A 21,523-nucleotide genomic window follows, 5' to 3' on the forward strand; every position below is an offset into this window, starting at 1 on the left:
AACATTGATTATCTCATTACATTGGCACCTGTCGAGGGGTGGGATATATTTATTAAGCAGCAAGTGAACAGTCAGTTCTTGAAGTTGATGTGTTGGAAGCAGGAAAAATGGGCAAGAGTAAGGATCTGAGCGACTTTGACAAGGGCCAAATCGTGAAGAATAGACGGCCGGGTCAGTGCATCTCCAAAACAGCAGGTCTTATGGTCACCTACCAAATGTGGTCCAAGGCAGGACAACTGGTGAACCGGCGACAGGGTCATGGGTGCTGCCCGAGGCTCATAGTTGTCCGTGGGGAGGGGAGGCCAGCCTGTCTGGTCCGATCCCATAGGAGAGCTACTGTAGCACAAAATGCTGGCTTTGGTAGAAAGGTGTCAGTACACACAATACATTGCCGCTTACTGCATAGCCGCATACCGGTCAGAGTGCCCATGCTGACCCGGTCCACTGCTGAAAGCACCTACAATGGGCACATGAGTATCAGAACTGGACCATGGAGGAATGGAAGAAGGTTACCTGGTCTGATGAACTGCGTTTTCTTTTACATCATGTGGATGACTGGGTGCGTGTGTGTCGCTTATCTGGGAGGAAATGGCACCAGGATGCACTATGCGAAGAAGACAAGCCAGCGGTGGCAGTGTGATACCCTGGGCAATGTTCTGCTGGGAAACCTTGGTATCCTGGCATTCATGTGGATGTTACTTTGACATGTACCATCTACCTAAACATTATTGCAGACCAAGTACACTCTTTTGATGGCAACAGTATTCCCTAATGGCAGTGGTCTCTTTCAGCAGGGTAGTGGTCAACTAGTAACTTCTCAATGGACACATTCTAGAATAACAGTTATGTAACGATTATTTTAATAGTGGTAAATCATTGCTTGTATTTTCTCATTCGTAAGTCGCTTTGGATAAAAGTGTCTGCTAAATGAATAAATGTAAATGTAATGCACTCTGCTACACTGCAAAAATAGTTCAGGAATGATTTGAGGAACATGACAAACAGTTCAAGGTGTTGACTTGCCTCCAAATTCCCCAGATCTCAATCCGATTGAGCATCTGTGGGATGTACTGGACAAACAAGTCCGATCCATGGAGACACCACCGCACAACTTACAGGACTTAAAGGATCTGCTGCTAACGTCTTGGTGCCAGATACCACAGCACACCTTCAGAGGTCTTGTGTAGTCCTCTGAAGTCAGAGCTGTTTTGGTGGCACAAGGCACTGATCGGTGTATATTGAATAAAAGGTGTATATTTTGGTTAAAATTAGTTTCTAAGATGAATGCAAATATTGAATCTAATTCCTATATTTAAATTTCTTTGTGAAGTATCCTAGCGTCCCCTCAAACCAATGGTTTTAATTTAAACCTTATTTGCTCTATCTGTTTGGGAATTTTAAGACATGCCATCAGAAATACTGCAAAGAATTTAAAATATAAAGTAGGTTGAGTTTGTTTAACAATTTTCTGGGTCATTACATAATTCCCTGTGTGTTATTCCCTTGTCCTTCTAAAGCAGGGTGTCAAACATACAGCCCAATAAAGTTTCTTATCTTGGCACAAAATGAATTTTAAATCTGGGTTCTAAATATAAATCATCTGGTGGTGCCTGATTAAATTTAATGATTAAAAAACAGAGCTTGTTGTCTAGAGTGTAATTCCACTAGGGAGACAAATAAACTCAGGGCCATAAACTCAGCTACTGACAAATGTATTTTTTTTATTGGCAAGCTAAAACATTTGTTGCTATAATGATGTTTTTTATTGTTTGTTTGTTTGTTTGTTTGTTTTCTTCAAACTGGTTAATTTAGGGGGTTTGACAACAACAGTGAATACTTATACAGTTTTATTTGTACCTTTTTAGATTTGCCCATACAAAGTTCCTGCCCATTTTCACAAATCTCCACCCCCAGGATATACCGTATAGTAGCCAGTAGAGTGTCTACAAAATGATTAACAGGAGGCTTATCTAAACAAAAACAAGAATTCCTGACTGGAAGTCAGTTTTCCAAACAGTTTTCCAGCCACTTGGTACACTTGTGCTGAGGTCATGTCTTAAAACAGTATCTTTTAATCATCTTCTAAATATCGTTCAGGTTATTTGTACAAGTAAGATTTATTTTAATCGACTATTGCATTTAAGAGGATTTACTGATGTGGCATCGGTGTACTACAGGAGTTTGACACCACTGATCTAAAGGGACAAGTGGACCCAATCCCTGCCACTAAATTTCTCTCCACAGCATTACAGAACCACACATTTTTATTTTCGTCGTTCGCCATATTTCCGAAAGTATATATTAAAGTTAAGATATATTAAGTACATATTATAATATATAATAATTATTAGTATATATTAAGATACTTTCCGATTGAACTATATGAACAAACAATGCTAATAACACATTACTGTGTGTTATTTTTTGCTCAGCCTAAGATTCTTGAGTATAATATGACGTCAACTCAAAATATAAACAGTACGAGTGAAAATAATTAGCATAATAATGTAATTAATATAGCATAATATAACATGCCTGAGTAACTGTCACTCTCTTTTCCATTCATGCAGTTAAATCAGAATAGGGGGAGCAGATTGGTCTGAATAAATATTAAGATACTTCGTGTAAAAAGTCAAAACTGTAATGAAAACATTTCTCATCTGAATAGACTACAGGCATTAATCACTTCCACGTCTGTGTGTTATTTACTATGACTGCATGTACACCACTTTTGTGAGTTATTGACTCATTGTATGCTAATAGCCTACGCCCACAGGGTAGCAGGTGATTAGCATTAAGCAGGCCTGGTCTCACTGATGGTGCAGTCTGATCAGGCGCACACTGGTGATAAACTAATCCCCGTTTTCCCATACGCCCTTGACTCTTCATTAGCAAGGCTTGTTTGGAAGAAGCAGAAACAGTAGCTGAACAGTAGAGCTCGTCCAGTCCTCTGGAGAAATCACTGGAGCTGTAAGTTGACGAGGAGGTACGTAGACGAGCCGGGTGCGTTATTGTGTACAGCTCTTCTGCATGTACAGCAGTTGTGTTTCTGTGTGACTTAAATGTGTGTATAGGGAAGGAAAGGTTTTCTGATTTGATATCGTCTGTCGTTACGACGATCAAATATGGAAAATAGTGAACGGAAAGTAAGAGTGATCATTATCGCGTTTTTCCCTTTGTCCTATCTTGTTAACCAGCACTAAGTAAGATCTTCAAACTCGGATTATGAATCTTGAAACCTGATTTGCTGAGCTGCGTTTGGAGCTCTTGTAACATCCTCTATACACACACACACACACACACACACACACATGTGATTACAGTAATTGAACAGGTTTTAAACAAGAAATTCATTATACTTAATGACTGACCACTGTCCTGTCCATATAATACCCTAATGCAGGTATTTTTCTGATATATTGCTTAGCAACCAAAGCGTAATGTTATCTGACTACTTTGTTTGGTGAGAGTTTTTTATTACAAAAAAAAAAAAAAGTTGAGTAACTTACAACAGATGATAAGGTTATATGAAAATAATACATGGATACATCCATACATACATGTGTGATGCAGCATGATGCAAAGTGGATTCATTTCATATAACTTCACGGTCTGGTATGTGGTATTCCTCTTATACCACCACAGGGATGTTTAATTTATTAATGAATGTCGTGGAATATCCGAGAGACAAGTTAATTCCTGCTTCTACTTAGGTTATAGCAGTCATTCCCTCACCAGCCTCTCTTTTAGTCTCTTTCTTAAAGAAATGCAGCTCATCATTTTACCAAGGAACCGTAAACTGTAGTCTCCTCTATTCTGAAGACGTCCCTGTGCTGGGAAAGTTTACAAACCACATCCACGATTACAAAGTTTTCTCTGTTAAAGAGCACTTTTTTTTGTTTGCTTGTTTTTGTATTATTGTCTTAGATTATTTAGAGCGTCCACCATAAAGTCACCGTGCATGAACTGTTACCATAGAAACATTAACATAGTAGAACGAGCGCATTAATAGTAATCTGTTGTTCATGTTACAGCTGGAACTACTGACCGGGCCGTGCTGTTATACAAAATAATACATACTTTATGACCAATCAGATTTGAGAATTTAACCATGCTGTGGTATAAATATTAATAACAAATTATATTATTTATTGAATACTGGATTTTTATCATACTTTATCATAGTTGTTTGTTTTTTTTTGTTCCAGTTTTATGAAAGCGCGTGTGTGTTGGAGTGATTAACACATGCCCTCTTGTGGCTTATCGTGTTAAAATTCATTACAGAATTTCCTCCTGGCTCTTGTTCTGTTTTGGAGCGAAACTACCAGTATTATTAGCACTGCATTCGCTAAAACCTGCTGTACTACATGTAAAGCCTTGATGAAGCAGATCTCTCCGAGATGATGATGAGGAGAGGAGGGAAGCATCACACAGCTCATTAAGCAGCTCTGATTTGATCCAGATCCCCGATGCAGCCCCCACCCTCACTGTCGAGCTGCCGTGATTCTTTCACGCTTTTGATTGTTAGTCGTCATATATCACACTGTTCAAATTGTTCTCCCAAAAAACGCCACATTAAAAGTGAAAAACACAGAAGCCCTGCTATATATAAGCCAGCACTAGAAATGCCACAATAGTATAAATTTTTCAGACCTTTTCCTATCTCAGTTGAGCAAAACTGCGAAGATGTCTGATGTCATTACTGCAAAACAGTTCATAATTGTTCCAATGCATTTCCTCAGGTCTGCTTCTCCATGCTCTGCAAGCAGTACCACATTTTTGTGTAAAAGAAAAAAAATGCTTCACATGTGAGAGCTCTGCTGCATGGCTGTGGCTGGTGTGGCTGTTGATGGTTCTGGGCGCTGATCTAAACCACACAAAAGCAGTGCTGTGCACTTTTTTGAGATATCGCGGGGTTATAGAGTCGTGATATATTTTTTATAACTTTTCAACAAAGTTTTTAAACAATTACGAACTCTGAAAGCAACAGATTTTTATATTTTATAATAATAAATATTACTAATATTTTTGGTTATTATTGCTGCTGTTATAAAGAATTAATACAATAATAATAATAAATAGTAATACATGTTTGATTATTATTGTTTTCATAAAGTAGTAATAACAGCAATCATATAAATAAATAATAATAAATAATTTTGATTATCGCTGCTGTAATAAAGTAGTAATTATACAGCAATAATACATATTTTATTAATTTCTTGATTTTCTTGATTTCCTTTTGGACTCTTTCTGAATTTTATCATATATTTATTTCTTAAATATATTAAAATAATTTAGAATGTAGTAATTTAATATCATATATTTTATCATTTGTCAAATAAATGTTATATATTTACATTAGAGCTGCAACAACTAATCGATAAAATCGATAACGATCGATAATGAAAATCGTTGTCAGCGAATGTCATTATGGATTATTTGGTCTGCGCACAGCACAGGGGAGATTTGCTCATTATGTTACTTCTGTTCCGAAAACACACTTCGGAGAGTAAATACTAAAGTTGTATCCCAGATGAAGTACGATTACACTGTGCACTCTACCGTCTAGTGTGTGGATTTTAGAAAGGTAATATCATTTCAAATATATCACTAGTGGGTTTTTTTACTAACCGGAAGTATACGCCGCTTCCTAGTCGACGGCGCATGACGTCATACGCACGCTAGCATTAGCAGACACCCGATTCACAGACAATGACTTCCTCCAGTTTACTGTTTATCAGCGTTACCTTTTATTCCCAACATGACCTCAGTCACCATCAGACGGAGGCGAAATCGTCACGTGACTGAGGAAGAAAGTGTGTAACCTCCAAGTCCTCTAAAGCAGGGTGCATTTTAAACACCGTGGAAATCAAACTTATGCACGAGGACAAACTTATGTTTATATCCAAAATGCTCCACTGTGTGTAAGGGGCAGGGGAAACTGGTGCAAGCTGCTTAAAAGGTACCAAGGTTTATTTGGAACAGAAAAGCATGCACATAACACTTTGTATTGTCATCATTGAGAAGTTTCTGTTAGTTGTATTCAGTTCAGAGATGTCTCTACCTTTTGGACTGTTTCTGTGGCCAAGTCGTGTATATGGAAGTATTGAGTGTTTACATGTGAATGTGTTTCTGAAGTTAATTTTCCAGAGTGCTATTATAAAAATGTATCGAGTAATTCTTCTGGAGCCTTCTCCTTTCACATCAGCTATCTGCACACTGTAACAATGCTGATTTGTTTTTGTTTGAATAATTAATCATTGCTTGTGGTAATGCCTCAATAATTTATTTCCTGCAAATGAGCATGTCTTTGTTGATTATGTAGGACGAATTGGCCTGCAGTTATAATTGCTCCTTCCAATTGTTATGTTAATGTGAATGCCATTTTGTTTGAATACGCTGCACAAAACAATTCTATCACTTCTTTTCAGCGTTGTAATTTTGCCATGTCAACAAGACAGAAGCTCCTTTATCCTTGCAGAGACACACTCGCATATGCACACACAACAAAAATGAATGCTAATTGAATGGACAAAGACAAAGCTTTCACAGAATTTTTTTTCAAGAATTCTAGTTCGGTCGCATGGTCTGGGTTGTTGGACGCCTCCTTTTGAATTACAAACAGCTGTACTCAACCAAGTTGTCAAACTTTGCAAAATGAAGTGTCTTAAATGCCATGACATGTCTGGATAGCTTTTAATAATAATAATAATAATAATTCCTTCGATTTATATAGCGCTTTACATTGTATGGGGGAAATCTCCTCAGCCACCACCAGTGTGTAGCATCCACTTGGAGTATGCGACGACAGCCACAGTGCGCCAGAACGCCCGGCACACACCAGCTATTAGTGGAGAGGAGAGTGATGGAGCCAATTCAGAGATGGAGATTATTAGGGGGGCATGAGAAGGGCCAATGGGGGGAATTTTGCCAGGACACCGGGGTTATACCCCTACTCTTTATAAGTATCCTGGGATTTTAATGACCACAGAGAGTCAGGACCTGGGTTTAACGTCTCATCCGAAAGACTGTGCTGTTTTGTTTTGTTTTGTTAAACAGTTTAGTGTCCCCATCACTATACTGGGGCATTAGGACCCACCTATTGTAAAGTTTTGTATATTTAATCTACACCAATCAGCCATAACATTAAACCACCTGCCTAATATTGTGTAGGGCCCTCTTGTGCCACCAAAACAGCTCTGACCTGCCGAGACATGGACTCCACAAGACCTCTGAAGGTGTGCTGTGGTATCTGGCACCAAGACGTTAGCAGCAGATCCTTTAAGTCCTGTAAATTGTGAGGTGGTGGATCCATGGATCGGACTTGTTTGTCCGACATGTCCCGCAGATGCTCGATCAGATTGAGATCTGGGGAATTTGGAGGCCAAGTCAACACCTTGTGACAACAACTTATCATGTGAGTGTACTTGGTCTGTACGATTGTTCAGGTAGATGGTACGTGTCAAAGTAACATCCACATGAATGCCAGGATCCCAAGGTTTCCCAGCTGCCCAGAACATCACACTTCCTCCGCCAGCTTGTCTTCTTCCCATAGTGCATCCTGGTGCTATCTCCTCCCAGATAAGCGACACACACGCACCCAGCCATTCACATGATAGAAAAGAAAGCATGATTTCATCAGACCAGGCAACCTTCTTCCATTTCTCCATAGTCCAGTTCTGATGCTCATGTTCCCACTGTAGGAGCTTTTGGCAGTGGATGGGGGTCAGCACTGGCAGTCTGACAAATCTCCAGCTACACTGCCCCATACGCAGCAAGCTGTGATGCACTGTGTGTCCTGACATCTTTGTCATAGCCAGCATTAACCTTTTCTGCAATTTTTGTTACAGTAGCTCTTCTATGAGATCGAACCAGACGAGCTAGCCTTCACTCTCCACACACATCAATGAGCCGTGGGCGCCCATGACCCTGTGTGCCAGTGTAACCAGATAATTAATGTTATTCTCTTCACCTGTCAGTAGTGTTAATGTTATGGCTGATTGTTGTACATATTCAAATCTATACATTTGTCTTAGTCTACTCTTAATTCAAAAAGGTAGGTTAGTTGTCATTCCATAATTAAAGCAAAGCATGATTCAACCCATTGCCATTTAGACTGTTTAGGAGGATCAGCTGTGTCAAGGATGATTTTCCAGCTGATCAGTGACCCAGGAGTTGAGCTTTGAGACCGAAACAAATTTGGATCAGCATCCGTCAGCTAGCCTGCACCGCTGGTCACACTCTAATCTAGCGGCGTGGAACTGAATAGTAATATCCAACCGATGTCTCTAAATGTCACAATAGAATTTACTCAAGGATTTATTTCAGTATATAAAATAACTAGGAGTTCCTTCAGGACCTGCTGCATTTCATACAAATGTTCCAGTACAATGTTTCAAACACAAAAGAAAATGTAAACATTAAACGATATTTCTCAATGCAGTCTTGTGCGGTTGATTGCAGAATTGGCTTCATCTGGTCTGCACTATTTTTAGATTAACAAAATAATTATTTTTTCCACTTTTTGCTTAGACTAGTCGACAACTCGGTGATTAGTGGATTTGTCAGTTAACTAGTCTGTGTTACCCTTATGAGTGATATTTTTAGATACCGAATATTTTCGGGTGGGTGACAAAATATGACAAAAATAACGTACCATGATTCCTGAAGACATTCCTGCAATGCAGAATATATCATGATGGAAATGTTTGCTAAGAAATTGTATTTATTTATTTCAAACTCTTTTAAAAAAAATGTTGGACATCTTACAATTTTACAGGTTCAGTATAAATTAGATCAGTTACTCTGACACAAAGATTGCACTTGTTTTTGTTTTTTTTTTAATCATAATAAGTCATGATGCTAGTGAATTTATCACAGTATCGATGTTCTCTCGTCATCATATCGCCCAACCCTATTATCTTGATACTGAGGAAACATTTAACTTAAACTTTATTTTAATGTCCACGGTTGTTTCCACATGAGAGAATCTGTCCTTCTTATGCAGAACAGGAGTTTTTATATTCAACTGAAGGCACAGTCACTACTATTATCATCATTGGCTGTCACTCTTACATTAACTTGTTACAGCTATTGCTGATGGCAGCTCAAGATTTTGAAGGGAGGAGAGTATGATTTAATGAAGTTGCATTGTATTTTTTTTTTTTTTTTACTTTGTAGTAGATTAACATTGAAAAACTTTACATTGTTTCATTGTATTAATGTAAACAATCTATATTTGTTTAATCCATCATGTGATGCATTTTTGCCAGTCATCAGCCAAACGGATTCGAGATAAAGTGATTGTTCCATTGACTTGTCGTCTTGTTCAAAAGGCGTAGACCAGCTTTGTTGATCGGACCACATAGTGATGGCTGTCATGGAGATGAGTAATATAACCACAAATTTGTCGCAGAGGCTGAAACATTAATGTTTCTAGGAAACAAATTAAAAAGTAAACAGTAATTTCCCCAGTGGCATATCTGATTAGAAATTTCCATTCAAAACAAACCAGCTGTTTTGGAAAAACAACATCGCTAAGCATCGATTGATTCAGCGGGAGTAGAATAGGATTATCCTGCTTCTTTCTTTCTGTAGCTGCCACGTTGATTTGAATATTCAGAATTTGCATTGAGCCGAGCATCGACAGGGTGACCAGTTTGATTCGCGACGTCTTGTTTATTTCACGATCAGTGCTTCGTTTTCTTCCTGCACACATCTCTTCGCTATGTCTCGCGCTACAGTACTTCCTGGACTAATAGAGCCTAAACCACAGAGTGGATAGGTGATGTGTGACTGACTTAAAAAAAGAAAGTGAAGCATATTGCTGATTTTTGCTTTGTTTGGAGTTTCAGTTTTGCTCAACAAGTGCATGTGTCTGCTCCAGTGTTTGTATAGGGACCATTGTGTTAAGCGTGTTGACAGAGCGTATGTGCGTGAGTGACAAATGCGGAAATTGCAACAGACCTTGCCAGCAGCACTGTTTCTAAAGGTTAATGATTGACTGGACTGAATCCCTGAGGCGCTGTTATGAAGCAAGTCCGGAAATCCTCCATAGCTGATCGGTGCAGAGCGAGAGAGCTAGCATGACACGCAGCTGGCGAGAGGTGAGGTCCAGCGTTTTGCCTGAGGTAAACAGAGTATGACCTAACAAAGAGTCTGAACGTTTCGGGATGGGTGTGTTTGTGTGTACGGTAGGCGTGAGTAAGATTACTTCAAGTTGATGTCATCTAAATGGTACATATTGAAACTACAAAAGTTCATTGCTTCTGGCTTATCACAGTAGTCATGGGAATTTCCACACACCTTGCTAATTTGATAAAATTGTGATATGGCCTAGATGTTGTTTTTCTTGATTAAGAAAGTGATACGCATTCACCTTTGAATACTTTGATACCATTTTATATCTTTTAAAAACACATTTTTACTCAGTTTGGTCACCAATTCCCTCCGATCAGTCATCTCTTCGCTATCACATAACACCTAGCAACCAGGGAAGGTGAAGACTAGCACATGCTTCTTCCAAGACACATGAATTCAGCCAAACGCATCTTTTCAAACTGTTGCTCCTGCTGCATCACGGGGAACACACACACAGGAACAAGCTATCTGCCCTCTTCCACAAACGTGAGCTCACTTATGCCCACAAATGGCTAGTGTCCCCGTGCTTGACAGGGGAGAGAGAGTAACGCCGTCCCTCCCATCCAGAGAGCACAGCCACAAATTTAAATGCACTTTTAAGGGACTTATGGAAAGCCTAGCTTATTATTGTGGGGTTTTTTCCTGAAAAGCTTGGTACTGTTTATAATTTTGATTATGATGTTTTGTGCATTAATGTGGAATTAGTTATAAGTTCCATAGTATAAAACTAAAACCGAAGTTTTTATAGTCCGTGATCTTCACTATAATACAATCCACTATTTAATGGCCAATAGGCATCTCTTACGGTGACACAAATCATTTTACGTGACACTAAATTATGCTGTTGGATGATCATAAATCAGGGTGATGTAGTACAGTGGTTTTCAAAGTGGGTGCTGCCAGGGTGCGCCTGGGGGGCCTCAACAATTTGGTGTGAAAAATAAATTCTCACTCTCAGACAACCACACACACACACACACACACAATCAATTCCTAATGTAATGTAAAGTTGTAAGATGTAATTGTTAATTAAAAAGGGGGATATATTCAGAAGTCTGTATTTTTATTGTGTTTTAAAGACATCTTGCAAAAGGGGGGCCTCGGTCCCCCATCGGTAATGCCATTTGGGGGACCTTGCCCTGGAAAAGTTTGGGAACCCCTGATGTAGTAGACCTATTACAACTAAAATGTTTTTTTTTTTTAATCTCTGTTTTATTTCAATCTGGATATAAAATCTACTATAGGCCTACTTTGGGCTAATTTTCTGAGAAATACAAATGGCAAAATTTGGTTCCCTCATTTTATTTTTTTATGATGTTGTGTTTTCTGCAGCTTAGTGTACCGTGTGTTGGAGAGCTCACAGAAGCTGAAGCTCTTATAGGGTCGTATTATAGGGTCGTAGCTCTTATAGAGTCAGCGACTTAAGTCTAAAATTGACATCAGTGTTTATGCGGGGAACGTTATCTGTATTCAGAGTTTGTTTCCATGGTTACTTAAGTTCATCTTCTCGTCTATCCATTCAGATTATGCAAATTAGTTCACACATTTGAGGTAGTCATGTTTTCTTAAGTAAAGCACTTGACTTTAAATACGAAAGAACGGGGAAAGACGGTGTGGATTGAAGAGGAAACAGTGGGGGGGTGTTATGTCTCTATGCTCTCAGATGTGTAACATGAAAGCAAGAGATTGTTTTAAAATGAAAATTAATGAAGACCAGGCCGATTTTGTGTAAAAACAAAAAACACCACATTCACTTCAAGTTCTAAATCACACTTAACCAAGACAGACCTTTGTTTTACTCAACTGCCAACTTGCCATGTATTATATCCTCACCATACACGTTTAACGTTTAGCTCTGAATCCAGCTCACAGTTATCGGACACTGTTGAGGTTTTTTTTCACAACATTTGTACATGTTTTAGGGCAGCTAATAAATAAAAATGCAGTGGTGTGGCATATATATATATATATATATATATATATATATATATATATATATATATATATATATATATATATATATATATAATTTTTTTTTGTTTGTTTTCAGTGATTATACCTGATGGGTATACTATTCCTCTTCATTTCTCATTTTCTCACTACCTCTCTTCATTTTTCACTTACCCTGCCACTTGTAAATGAGATTCCCTCTGTCCTGTTTTTCCTTCTCTCTCATCTAAATCAGCATGTCTGTTCAGCCAAACTTCATGTGTTAAAGTATCTCTGACTGTGTTATTTGGTATGTTTAGTATGTTCAGGTTTTTATTATTATTATTATTATTATTATTATTTATGCCAGAGAAGCTACTAATATGGTGTCTCTGTACCTTTTCCATTAAAAATGAATGCTGGAATGGATGAGCATGTATATTGGAACATGGACATCAAAATCTGGACTTGCATATAAAACTCCTCTTCGTAACTATTCACTCTTAAGACGCCTACACATTTTATAACCATCATAATCCATTCAGCAGGCATTAACTATTTAAACATCACATTTTAGTGTTCACGGCACTTCAGTATCTCGGTCTGCTCCATTTTGCTGCTGTATTCAGGGTGATTTTTGTGATTTATCCGCAGGGAGTAAAATGGAGTCTAATCAATTTGGAAGCAATCCTGTTAAGACTTCCACGGTTATCAGTCAGGGCTTGTGCAGAAAATCCCTCTGTGTTACTGCAGAACAGGGAGAGAAGCAGGAACCAATTGACAAAGCCCCAGATGATCATAAAACTTCCTAGGCTTACATGTGAAAGGATAAGCGCTAAGCCTGAGGTACAATAGGAAGAGTGAATTGCTACACAATTTTCAGTTCTTATTTACCGAATTTCTGTCAAATGCTTGGACTTCAAAAATATCCATAGGCATTAAATCAATGTTGAGTATACAGTGAGTCCATTCATATAATATCCAATTTTAATAGATGGATACAAAACACATTCACGGCAGTAAACATTATTTCGTAAACGTCACTACAATTATTACTAGGTTTCTTATTTAACTGAAACGTTTCTATACTCAACATTGATGGTAGAATTTCTTATCATTTCAATGTTTTTTTTTCCAGCTCACTACAAAATTGCCATTTCATTTCTTGAAATAGAGACTGATTAATATCAAGACTTTAAACTTCAATTGTTGCCTTTGAATGTGGCTTTCTTAGAAAAATAAGTACATCTTACATAGTGTAAGCAGATGAATGTCACTGTGTGACAAAAAGCAAGCTGTGCGGTATGACCTGGGGGAGTCCCTCTGGCCATCTACTGCAGTAATTATTCATTGTGATCTTCCTTTACTGTTGTGAAGGGAAATATTTTGAAATGCAGACCTGGATGGTGCTTGCCCTGTTCTGCTGTCTGGGGAGATTATATTTGACTGTAATATTGAATTCCTCCAATACAGACAGTTCAGGGAAGCACCAGAGGTTATCACATTTGTTCACTGTCCATGTGTTATCATTACAGCTGCCTTAGAGAAGGGTAATGTTTGTAACATCAGTAATCCACAGTGCTTAGGCCAGATGATCTTGATTTAATTTGCTGGGTTTGCTCAGAGGTTTTCTGTTGTATACCAATTTAAATGCTCAGTCACTGGAAATAATGTGAATGGATTCAACAAGAGCAGGCTATTTTCTTTAAATGTTAATTTCTGCACATCCAAAGACACAAGGCACCACATTAAAGAAAATGGGAATAGGGAAATAAAAAAAAATAGGGAAAACTGCCTTCTATCAAACAAAAGCATTTTAAAAAAGTATTATTATTATTATTATTATTATTATTATTATATACATAAAGTTGGTTCCAAAAGTCTGAGACTACATTGAAAATCTGAAATTTAAAATGGGAGATAAACAAAGTTTTAGAATTTTTAAATATTTACAAAGAAGAAAGTGAATCAATAACTTGAATATTTAATATTCTAGATTCAATAGATGCACTATTTCTAGGTCTCTATTTAAATGTAAGCAAATTTGTAATTTTGACAATGGTTACTGCTTTGTACAAAAGGTCAAGTCCATTCCATTAAAGTACATGTTCAGGCGACATTCTGTTGGATTTGACATAACATGAATGATCAAGTTTGACAAACTAATGGAGTCCATGATCAATTACATCATTATAGCAAAAAGGTGGACATACCAAATAAGAAATTCTGAAATTCACGTAAATATGTCTAACTCTGGTTCGTGCTGATAATATAACGAAATTAAATTAGCAAAGTACAGTTTTCACTTTCTAAATTAAACATAGTGTAAAATAGAAGCATTTTCACTAGTGGTCTCAGCCTTTTGTACCTCACTGTATGTATGTGCCATAGACCACCATATGATTTTATAATGTTACATAAGGATGGACAACTCAGAACTTCATTAGCTAGCCCACCAGGGAAATAAAAGCTCCCAATTTTAGGGAAATAAAAGCTCCCAAGATTGTCTTTGCTCCACGCATGCTAGATAATTCTTCTGATAAAGAAATAGAAAAGATGTCACATCTACACTGTCATGTGAAAAATAAGTACACCCCATGGAAATTGTTGGCTTTTTTGGACATATTTGGACAAGGAATCATTTGATCATCTTTTAAACAGTGCCTATTAATGAAGTTGATACACTTGACCAAAACTACAAGGAATTAGCTCTTTCAATCATTTATTCGATAGAAATATCAATTCTTCTGAGGAAAATGTAAGTACACCCTTGGCCTCAGAAGCTAGTACTGCCCCCTTTAACAGAAATAACAATAGCAATATTCTTTCAGTTGCAAGAATACAGTTGCGCGCGCACACACACACACACACACAACATTTCAATGGGATTTTCCTTACAGTGGGATGATGTATTTCAAATAATTTGGAGATCCCTTTAAATGCCTTGCCAGACTCATAGGCATCCACAACCTTTTTTCTGACGACCTTACAGAACTCTTTATATCTTGACGTGATGTTAACACGTACTTCAATAGCAAAGGGAAGACCAGACACTATAGAGGTATGAGAGGGGTATAAATAAGACTGATTCCACCTGCACTCCCTAAGCAGGGTCTAATCACTGGCACCCAATCTTAAACACCTGATTCAAAGTGTATGGATTTGAAGCTGTGATAAATGTATGGGTGTGGTTACTTTTTCCATGTGACTGATCTGTTTTTTGTTCATTTAAATTCTGAAAATTACTACAAAATGTCAACTTTATGTCATTTGATAGTTTATCAAATATCAAAGAGGATCTTATGCTTGCTTGTCCAAATATGTAAAAAAAAAAAAAACAACAAAAAAAAAACATTTCACTTAGGGGTGTACTCACTTTTGTTGCCAGCGGTTTAGACATTAATGGCTGTGTGTTGAGTTATTTTGAGGGGACAGCAAATTTACACTGTTACACAAGCTGTACACTCACTACTTTACATTGTAGCAAAGTGTCATTTCTTCAGTGTTGTCACATGAAAAGATATAATCAAATATTTACAAAAATGTGAGGGGTGTACTCACTTTTGTGAGATACTATAAGGAAAAAAAGTGAAAAATGTAAAAAAATATTTGAAATTGCTGAGTTAAATGAAAAATCTTTATTGTAGCTGTATGTTACACAAGCATGTCCATAACATCGTTCAACACACACATTAAATATTGATTTCATTTGAAGATGTTGGAAGTGCATTGTGCCATGTAAACAGCCTTATTATTATGGAATGATTGATTATTGTTATGCTTAAGGGTAATATGTAGTTGCTTTATCAGACTAGATTAAAGTATAACGAGCATTAAACCTTTTCGTTAGCCAAGGACCATTATGACCAGAAGAACAGAGTTCTGAAAATTACTTTATTTTTCTTGTGCTCTGACAGACGCAGTTGGCCAGCCGGTGTGCGACCAGTGTAACCCTGAGTACGAGGGCCCCAACTGCGTGCAGTGCCGAGATGGATACTACAACGCCGACAGTATATGTTTGCCATGCGAATGCAATGAGAACTCCGAGCCAAGCAGCGCGCCCCGCATCTGCCACCCAGACACCGGACACTGTCTGAACTGCAGCTACAACACCACCGGGTCTCACTGCCAGCACTGCGCCCCTGGTTTCACTGGAGACGCCCTTGCCAGGAACTGCACAGCCATCGGTAAGCCACTAGGGGTTCAAAACAATTACATCCAAAGCTGCTAACTAATCCTCAGCAAGGCCTACTGAATGCCTTCACAAAGGCAAAAAAGTGAAGAAAAAAAACCCCACAAAAAAACTTAGATTTCAGTAAGTACTGCACGAGGAACTACTGAGGACATGGCCTTAGAGTTCCATACTAATACTTTTACAGTTATTCATTAGTCAGGTGCTTTTATGCAAATTGATTCCCAAAGGGAGGCAGAATACAATCCAAATGCTTTTAAAGAAGCTGACAGTGAGGAAACTGCTGCCACCTATTAATCAAAAACAAATGCAAAATAGAGTAAGTAGTAGTGTTTAATTCTTTTGTTTTTTGGGGGGGTTCATGCATCATCAATGTGTTGCTATTTATGCAGATTGCACTGTACCATGATTTTCCTTTTTTGAGTGAAACTATCATTGTTTTAGGTGTTCTAGAAATCCAAAGTAATAATCCTGTTGATGCAGATTAATCCACAGAACGTTCCAGATTCTGCTGCCTTTGGAGTTAAATGTCTCTGATACGTACTTATTTTGAACAGTAGCAAGAGTCCTTAAGTTATTTATTGTAGCTGCAACGCACATAAGGCAGCCACTAAATTCACATAGGCGCACAAGGGAGTAACTACAGAGATCAAAATGTATATGCTTTTAAGGGGTGCTAAAATGATCAAATTTGCCTTTAGTTTTCGCTGGAAACTCAGAACTGGACGAGAGTCGCTCAAAAGAAAGCACCATCTTGCACTGTGATTAAACTGGTGGTTTTATAATATCAGCTACAGCTGATAGAAAAGCCTCAATTTGTGTTTGCGTATCGCAAAACTATGATTGTAATTATCAGTACATAAACACAATAATAAGATCAAATGACTGTGTGTGCCAATCAAACTGGGTTTTCAGGAAAAGAAGCCTATAGAAACTTACAGATCCTATAATGATTCATAGTCCTCAGGCTGCAAGAGTTTCATCATGAATGAGACAAATATTCCAAAATAATTTATTAAAGCTTCAGTCCCAATACATTCATACACAGCTTTAAGAGCCAATGTATGCATTTTTTAAAAATAAAATAAAATAAAATAAAGTAATAGAGCTGGTTAAAAGTAATGTTTTCATGGTTTCACCAGCTGTCCTCTTGTGAATAGATTAAAAAGCTTAATTTATTCACCATCTGTCTTTCTTTCTATCGTTCTTTCTATGTATAGCTTGCATGTTCATGTTAACAAAATGCCAAGCTTAAAATGAAGCTGGCTGAGCATGCTTATACGTATATACAAGAGGATTGCATCTTAAATCCATAAAAAGGTGTTCTACAAGTACATATGTGTCTCTCTCTCTCCTCAGTGCCTACTACACCTGTGTACTCTTCCACTATGACCCCCAGCCCTAATGTAACTGATCAGCTCCCCACCTCGTCCACGGCGCTCCTCTCCGGCCTGACCAGCCCCACTGCCAACGGCACATCTTCCCCTGAAGCAGTCTCCTGGGCTCAGTTCAATGTAATCGTGCTGGCCGTCATCATTACGCTGGTCCTGGCATTGCTGGGTGCAGCAGGCGGCATCTACACCTACCGCCAGTACCAGAACCGCAAGATCAACGCACCCTTTTGGACGATCGAGCTGAAGGAGGACAACATCAGCTTCAACAGCTATCACGACAGCCTGACCAATGCGGACGCCTCAGGCCTGTTGGACGATGAGGCGTGTGAGGCAGCCTCCAACGGGCAGCTCACCCTCAACAGCACGGGGAGTTTATACATGCCGTGACGTGACCATCAGTGAATTATGGTAGCATAATATCAACTAATCAGTTTGCGATGCTAATTAGAAAATTGTGATACAATCCTGTATTTGGAATTGTATTTCTCTTTGTGAGTGTGCATCAGTCATATGAGCATTAAATCAAAATCTATTGCACAACGATTCAGTGTAAAGATGAAGTGAAATTGAAATACGAAGAGCCCCCATTTGCAATAAGGCAGAAAGCTCTGACATTTGGCAATTGACATGTTTAGCAATTGAATTTCGGTTACAAAATCATGCACACCCACGTTTGAAATGAAATCATAAATACGTGTAGGAATTTGCATTTTCTAATTAGCGTAGTAAATTTGAGTTAAGTCTGGATTACACTGCCATAACAAAGAGTTTTATTTGTTTAACGTTCAGCTTATGGTTGAGACAAAAGGACCTGCTTTGATGCTTCTGGTTTTACAGGAAGTGTTGACACATACATGTGAAGAAATGCACAATGGAGGGTTTGGAAAGCGAGACCGCCTCCATCACACAGTCTCAGCAGATCAGCCAGGTTTTACAGGGTGTGACTGTGGCACCCGGCACTCTGAACTTTTTTGTTTAACTTTAACCAAGTTGTTGTGTGACCAGACATGCACTGATGCTTTAGATTTTGCTGAAAAGCTACGCACACAAACGTAGACCTAAAGAAAAGAAAAGAATTGCACAAAGGAGGAGGAGACGTTGAGTGTTGTGCCATGTGGTCGCCGGGTACAAACGCCACGTGTTAACACTGATGATGGTACTCAGGCATCCATTTCCATCCATGTAGTGATGTTCAGGCTGGGGCGCTGCCTTATGGGATGGAATAGAAACACATGCAGTTACTGAAATAGGGACATGTCCTTATATGTACATTGCCTACATTATAGGAATTTTACTAATAATAATGAAATAAAATCACAGAGTAATGCTGATTTGTATAACGGTATTTATGCTCTTAATCGCAGATTAGTTCTGAAAGGAGAATATTGAATATACAAGAGCTGTTTTTAGTTGAATCGAATTAGTTTTGAATCAGTCCCCATCACTGCAATTTCACAGGCGTGCCTGTAGAGGGCAGTATTTAATCGCGAGCTAAAAGCGCTGCTGGACACCACGCACTTACCCGCTAATCTCTCAGAACATGCACTACATGTTCAGCAACTGCTTCTCTGTGGTACTACCGGCATTTTAAAAAAGATTTTAATATAAATTGTTATTTTGTTCGCCCCAGAGTCCCATGAGTGAACCTCATGGCTGGCCAGTGAGCATTTTTACAGAACATTAGATTCTCTGTTGTACTGTACATTTGTCTTCAGCTTGATGGGATTTTTTTATTTTTTATTTTTAATGAGTGACACCTCAGTTTCCTACTGTTAATCACTGAAAGTCTAGATTTGACTAATTAGAAATGGGTTTCGAATCATATAGGTGGAAGCACTCGCATGGAAAATGTGTTGTCATGAGTCAGACTGTCTGGCCAAGGAAAGCCAGGCTGAATGAGTGAATGAGCAAGTGATGAAATAAACATATTTGTAGTTAGCAAACTGACTGGTTGATGGGAAGAACACCAAAAACGAAAAAATTCAAAGGGACTTTATTAAGTCAATTAAATGAATGAGGAAATAACTTGAGCCAGAGCTATAAATAGTAGGTGAGTGATGTGTGTGTGTGTGTGTGTGTGTGTGTGTGTGGTTTAAAAAAATAAATAAAATCACTGTCATCACAGCACAAGTGAACTGTTTGGTTTAGGCAGCTTTTAACTGAAGCACTGAGCAGTGTGTACATGTCCCATCTTGCATCTTCTGCTACATTCAATAGCTCTCTTCTCAAATTCAGGTTCTCCCCCACACCTGGGGTGTGGTTATACTGTAAATACATGTTGTACAGAGAAATTATGTTGTAAATAAAGATGCTGCTATTGTATTGTATACAGTTGGTACGCTGGGGGAGATGCCATATATATATATATATATATATATATATATATATATATATATATATATATATATATATATATATATAATCACACACACACACATTCAAACAGTAGATTTCAGACCATCTCATCGTGACCAGAGAAAGGATGGCTAATTTTATCTGGTCTTAGGCTTTGTGTTAAAGTGCAGACCATGCAACCAACCACACAACTAACTCTGTAAATGATTTCAATAAAAAAAAATTTTGACCAATTTGACTGTGTATGGTGATCACTGTACCATGCATGCAGTCACACGTTTGAGTTCACAATTGATTGATTGAATACATTTAGCTGTTGTAATTTTTTTCAGCTTTTAAACATTAAAAAATGTGTTAACCTATCACAGGCAACAATATCTCATTTTTACACGATTTCTTTGCTGACGATGGCTGCATTTTGCACTTTGTAACAGGGTTGATTTTTATGGGATCGTATGAGCATTATTAGGATCCATGCCAATGGCATGTGGTCATTAAAGACTTAGGTTTGTTGGTTCTTTTAATATGTTTAGTTATTTACCCGAAGCATGCATATACAGTGATACACAGTTGTATGTTTCAGCGAAGCCAGAGGACAGACAGAAGCTTAGTAAAGTTGAGGATTGTGTAAAGGACATTAGACATTGGATGTTAACTAACTTCCTTCTACTTAATTCTGATAAAACAGAAATACTTTTATTAGGCCCACGTGTAGCTAGAAGTAATCTTTCTGATCACATGGTTACTCTGGATGGTCTTTCTGTTTCATCATGTGCAGCAGTTAAAGACCTTGGAGTGATTATTGACTCCAGCCTATCATTTGATGCTAATGTAGATAATGTTACTAGGATAGCCTTCTTTCATCTCAGAAATATTTCTAAAATAAGAAACATATTGTCACTACATGATGCGGAAATACTAGTTCATGCATTCGTCACCTCTAGATTAGATTACTGTAATGCCTTACTGTCTGGATGTTCCAGTAGGAATATAAATAAGCTCCAGTTAGTCCAGAATGCAGCTGCTAGAGTCCTAACTAGAACTAGAAGGTACGACCATATCACACCGATATTATCAATACTGCATTGGCTCCCAGTAAAATCTCGCATTAACTATAAAATACTTTTATTAACCTATAAAGCACTAAATGGTCTCGCGCCACAATATCTAAGCGACCTTTTGGTTTTATATAATCCGCCACGCCTACTTAGATCCAAAGATGCAGGCTATTTGACGGTACCTCGAATAGTGAAGGCTACAGCAGGGGGAAGAGCCTTCGCTTACAGAGCCCTACAGTTATGGAACAGTCTTCCTATTAGTGTTCGGGACTCAGACACAGTCTCAGTGTTTAAGTCTAGGCTTAAAACGTATTTGTTTACTCAAGCCTACCCTGACTAGATTCTGTTCTACTACTTCGCAGTCATAATTATCTTTTTTCTCCCTCTCTCCTTTCGCCGAGCCAAACATGAATTTATGGAGATACTAGAGATCCAGATCCTTTCTGCCTCTG

The 21,523-nt window shown here is 38.1% G+C and overlaps 1 protein-coding gene across 1 annotated transcript in view; it reads left to right on the forward strand.

The window, feature by feature from the left end:
* si:dkey-220k22.1 (multiple epidermal growth factor-like domains protein 9) overlaps nt 1–20,034 on the forward strand; it is a 103,993-nt gene extending 83,959 nt beyond the window's left edge. Inside the window, exons 5-6 of the mRNA XM_053617640.1 lie at nt 15,990–16,259; nt 17,624–20,034. Of these exons, the coding sequence (XP_053473615.1) occupies nt 15,990–16,259; nt 17,624–18,045 (692 nt within the window). The 3' untranslated portion in view covers nt 18,046–20,034. The remainder of the gene's footprint in view (nt 1–15,989; nt 16,260–17,623) is intronic.
* Nucleotides 20,035–21,523: the final 1,489 nt, after the last annotated feature.

This window comes from Ictalurus furcatus, chromosome 28 (genome assembly GCF_023375685.1).
Source record: "Ictalurus furcatus strain D&B chromosome 28, Billie_1.0, whole genome shotgun sequence".
NCBI lineage: Eukaryota > Metazoa > Chordata > Actinopteri > Siluriformes > Ictaluridae > Ictalurus > Ictalurus furcatus.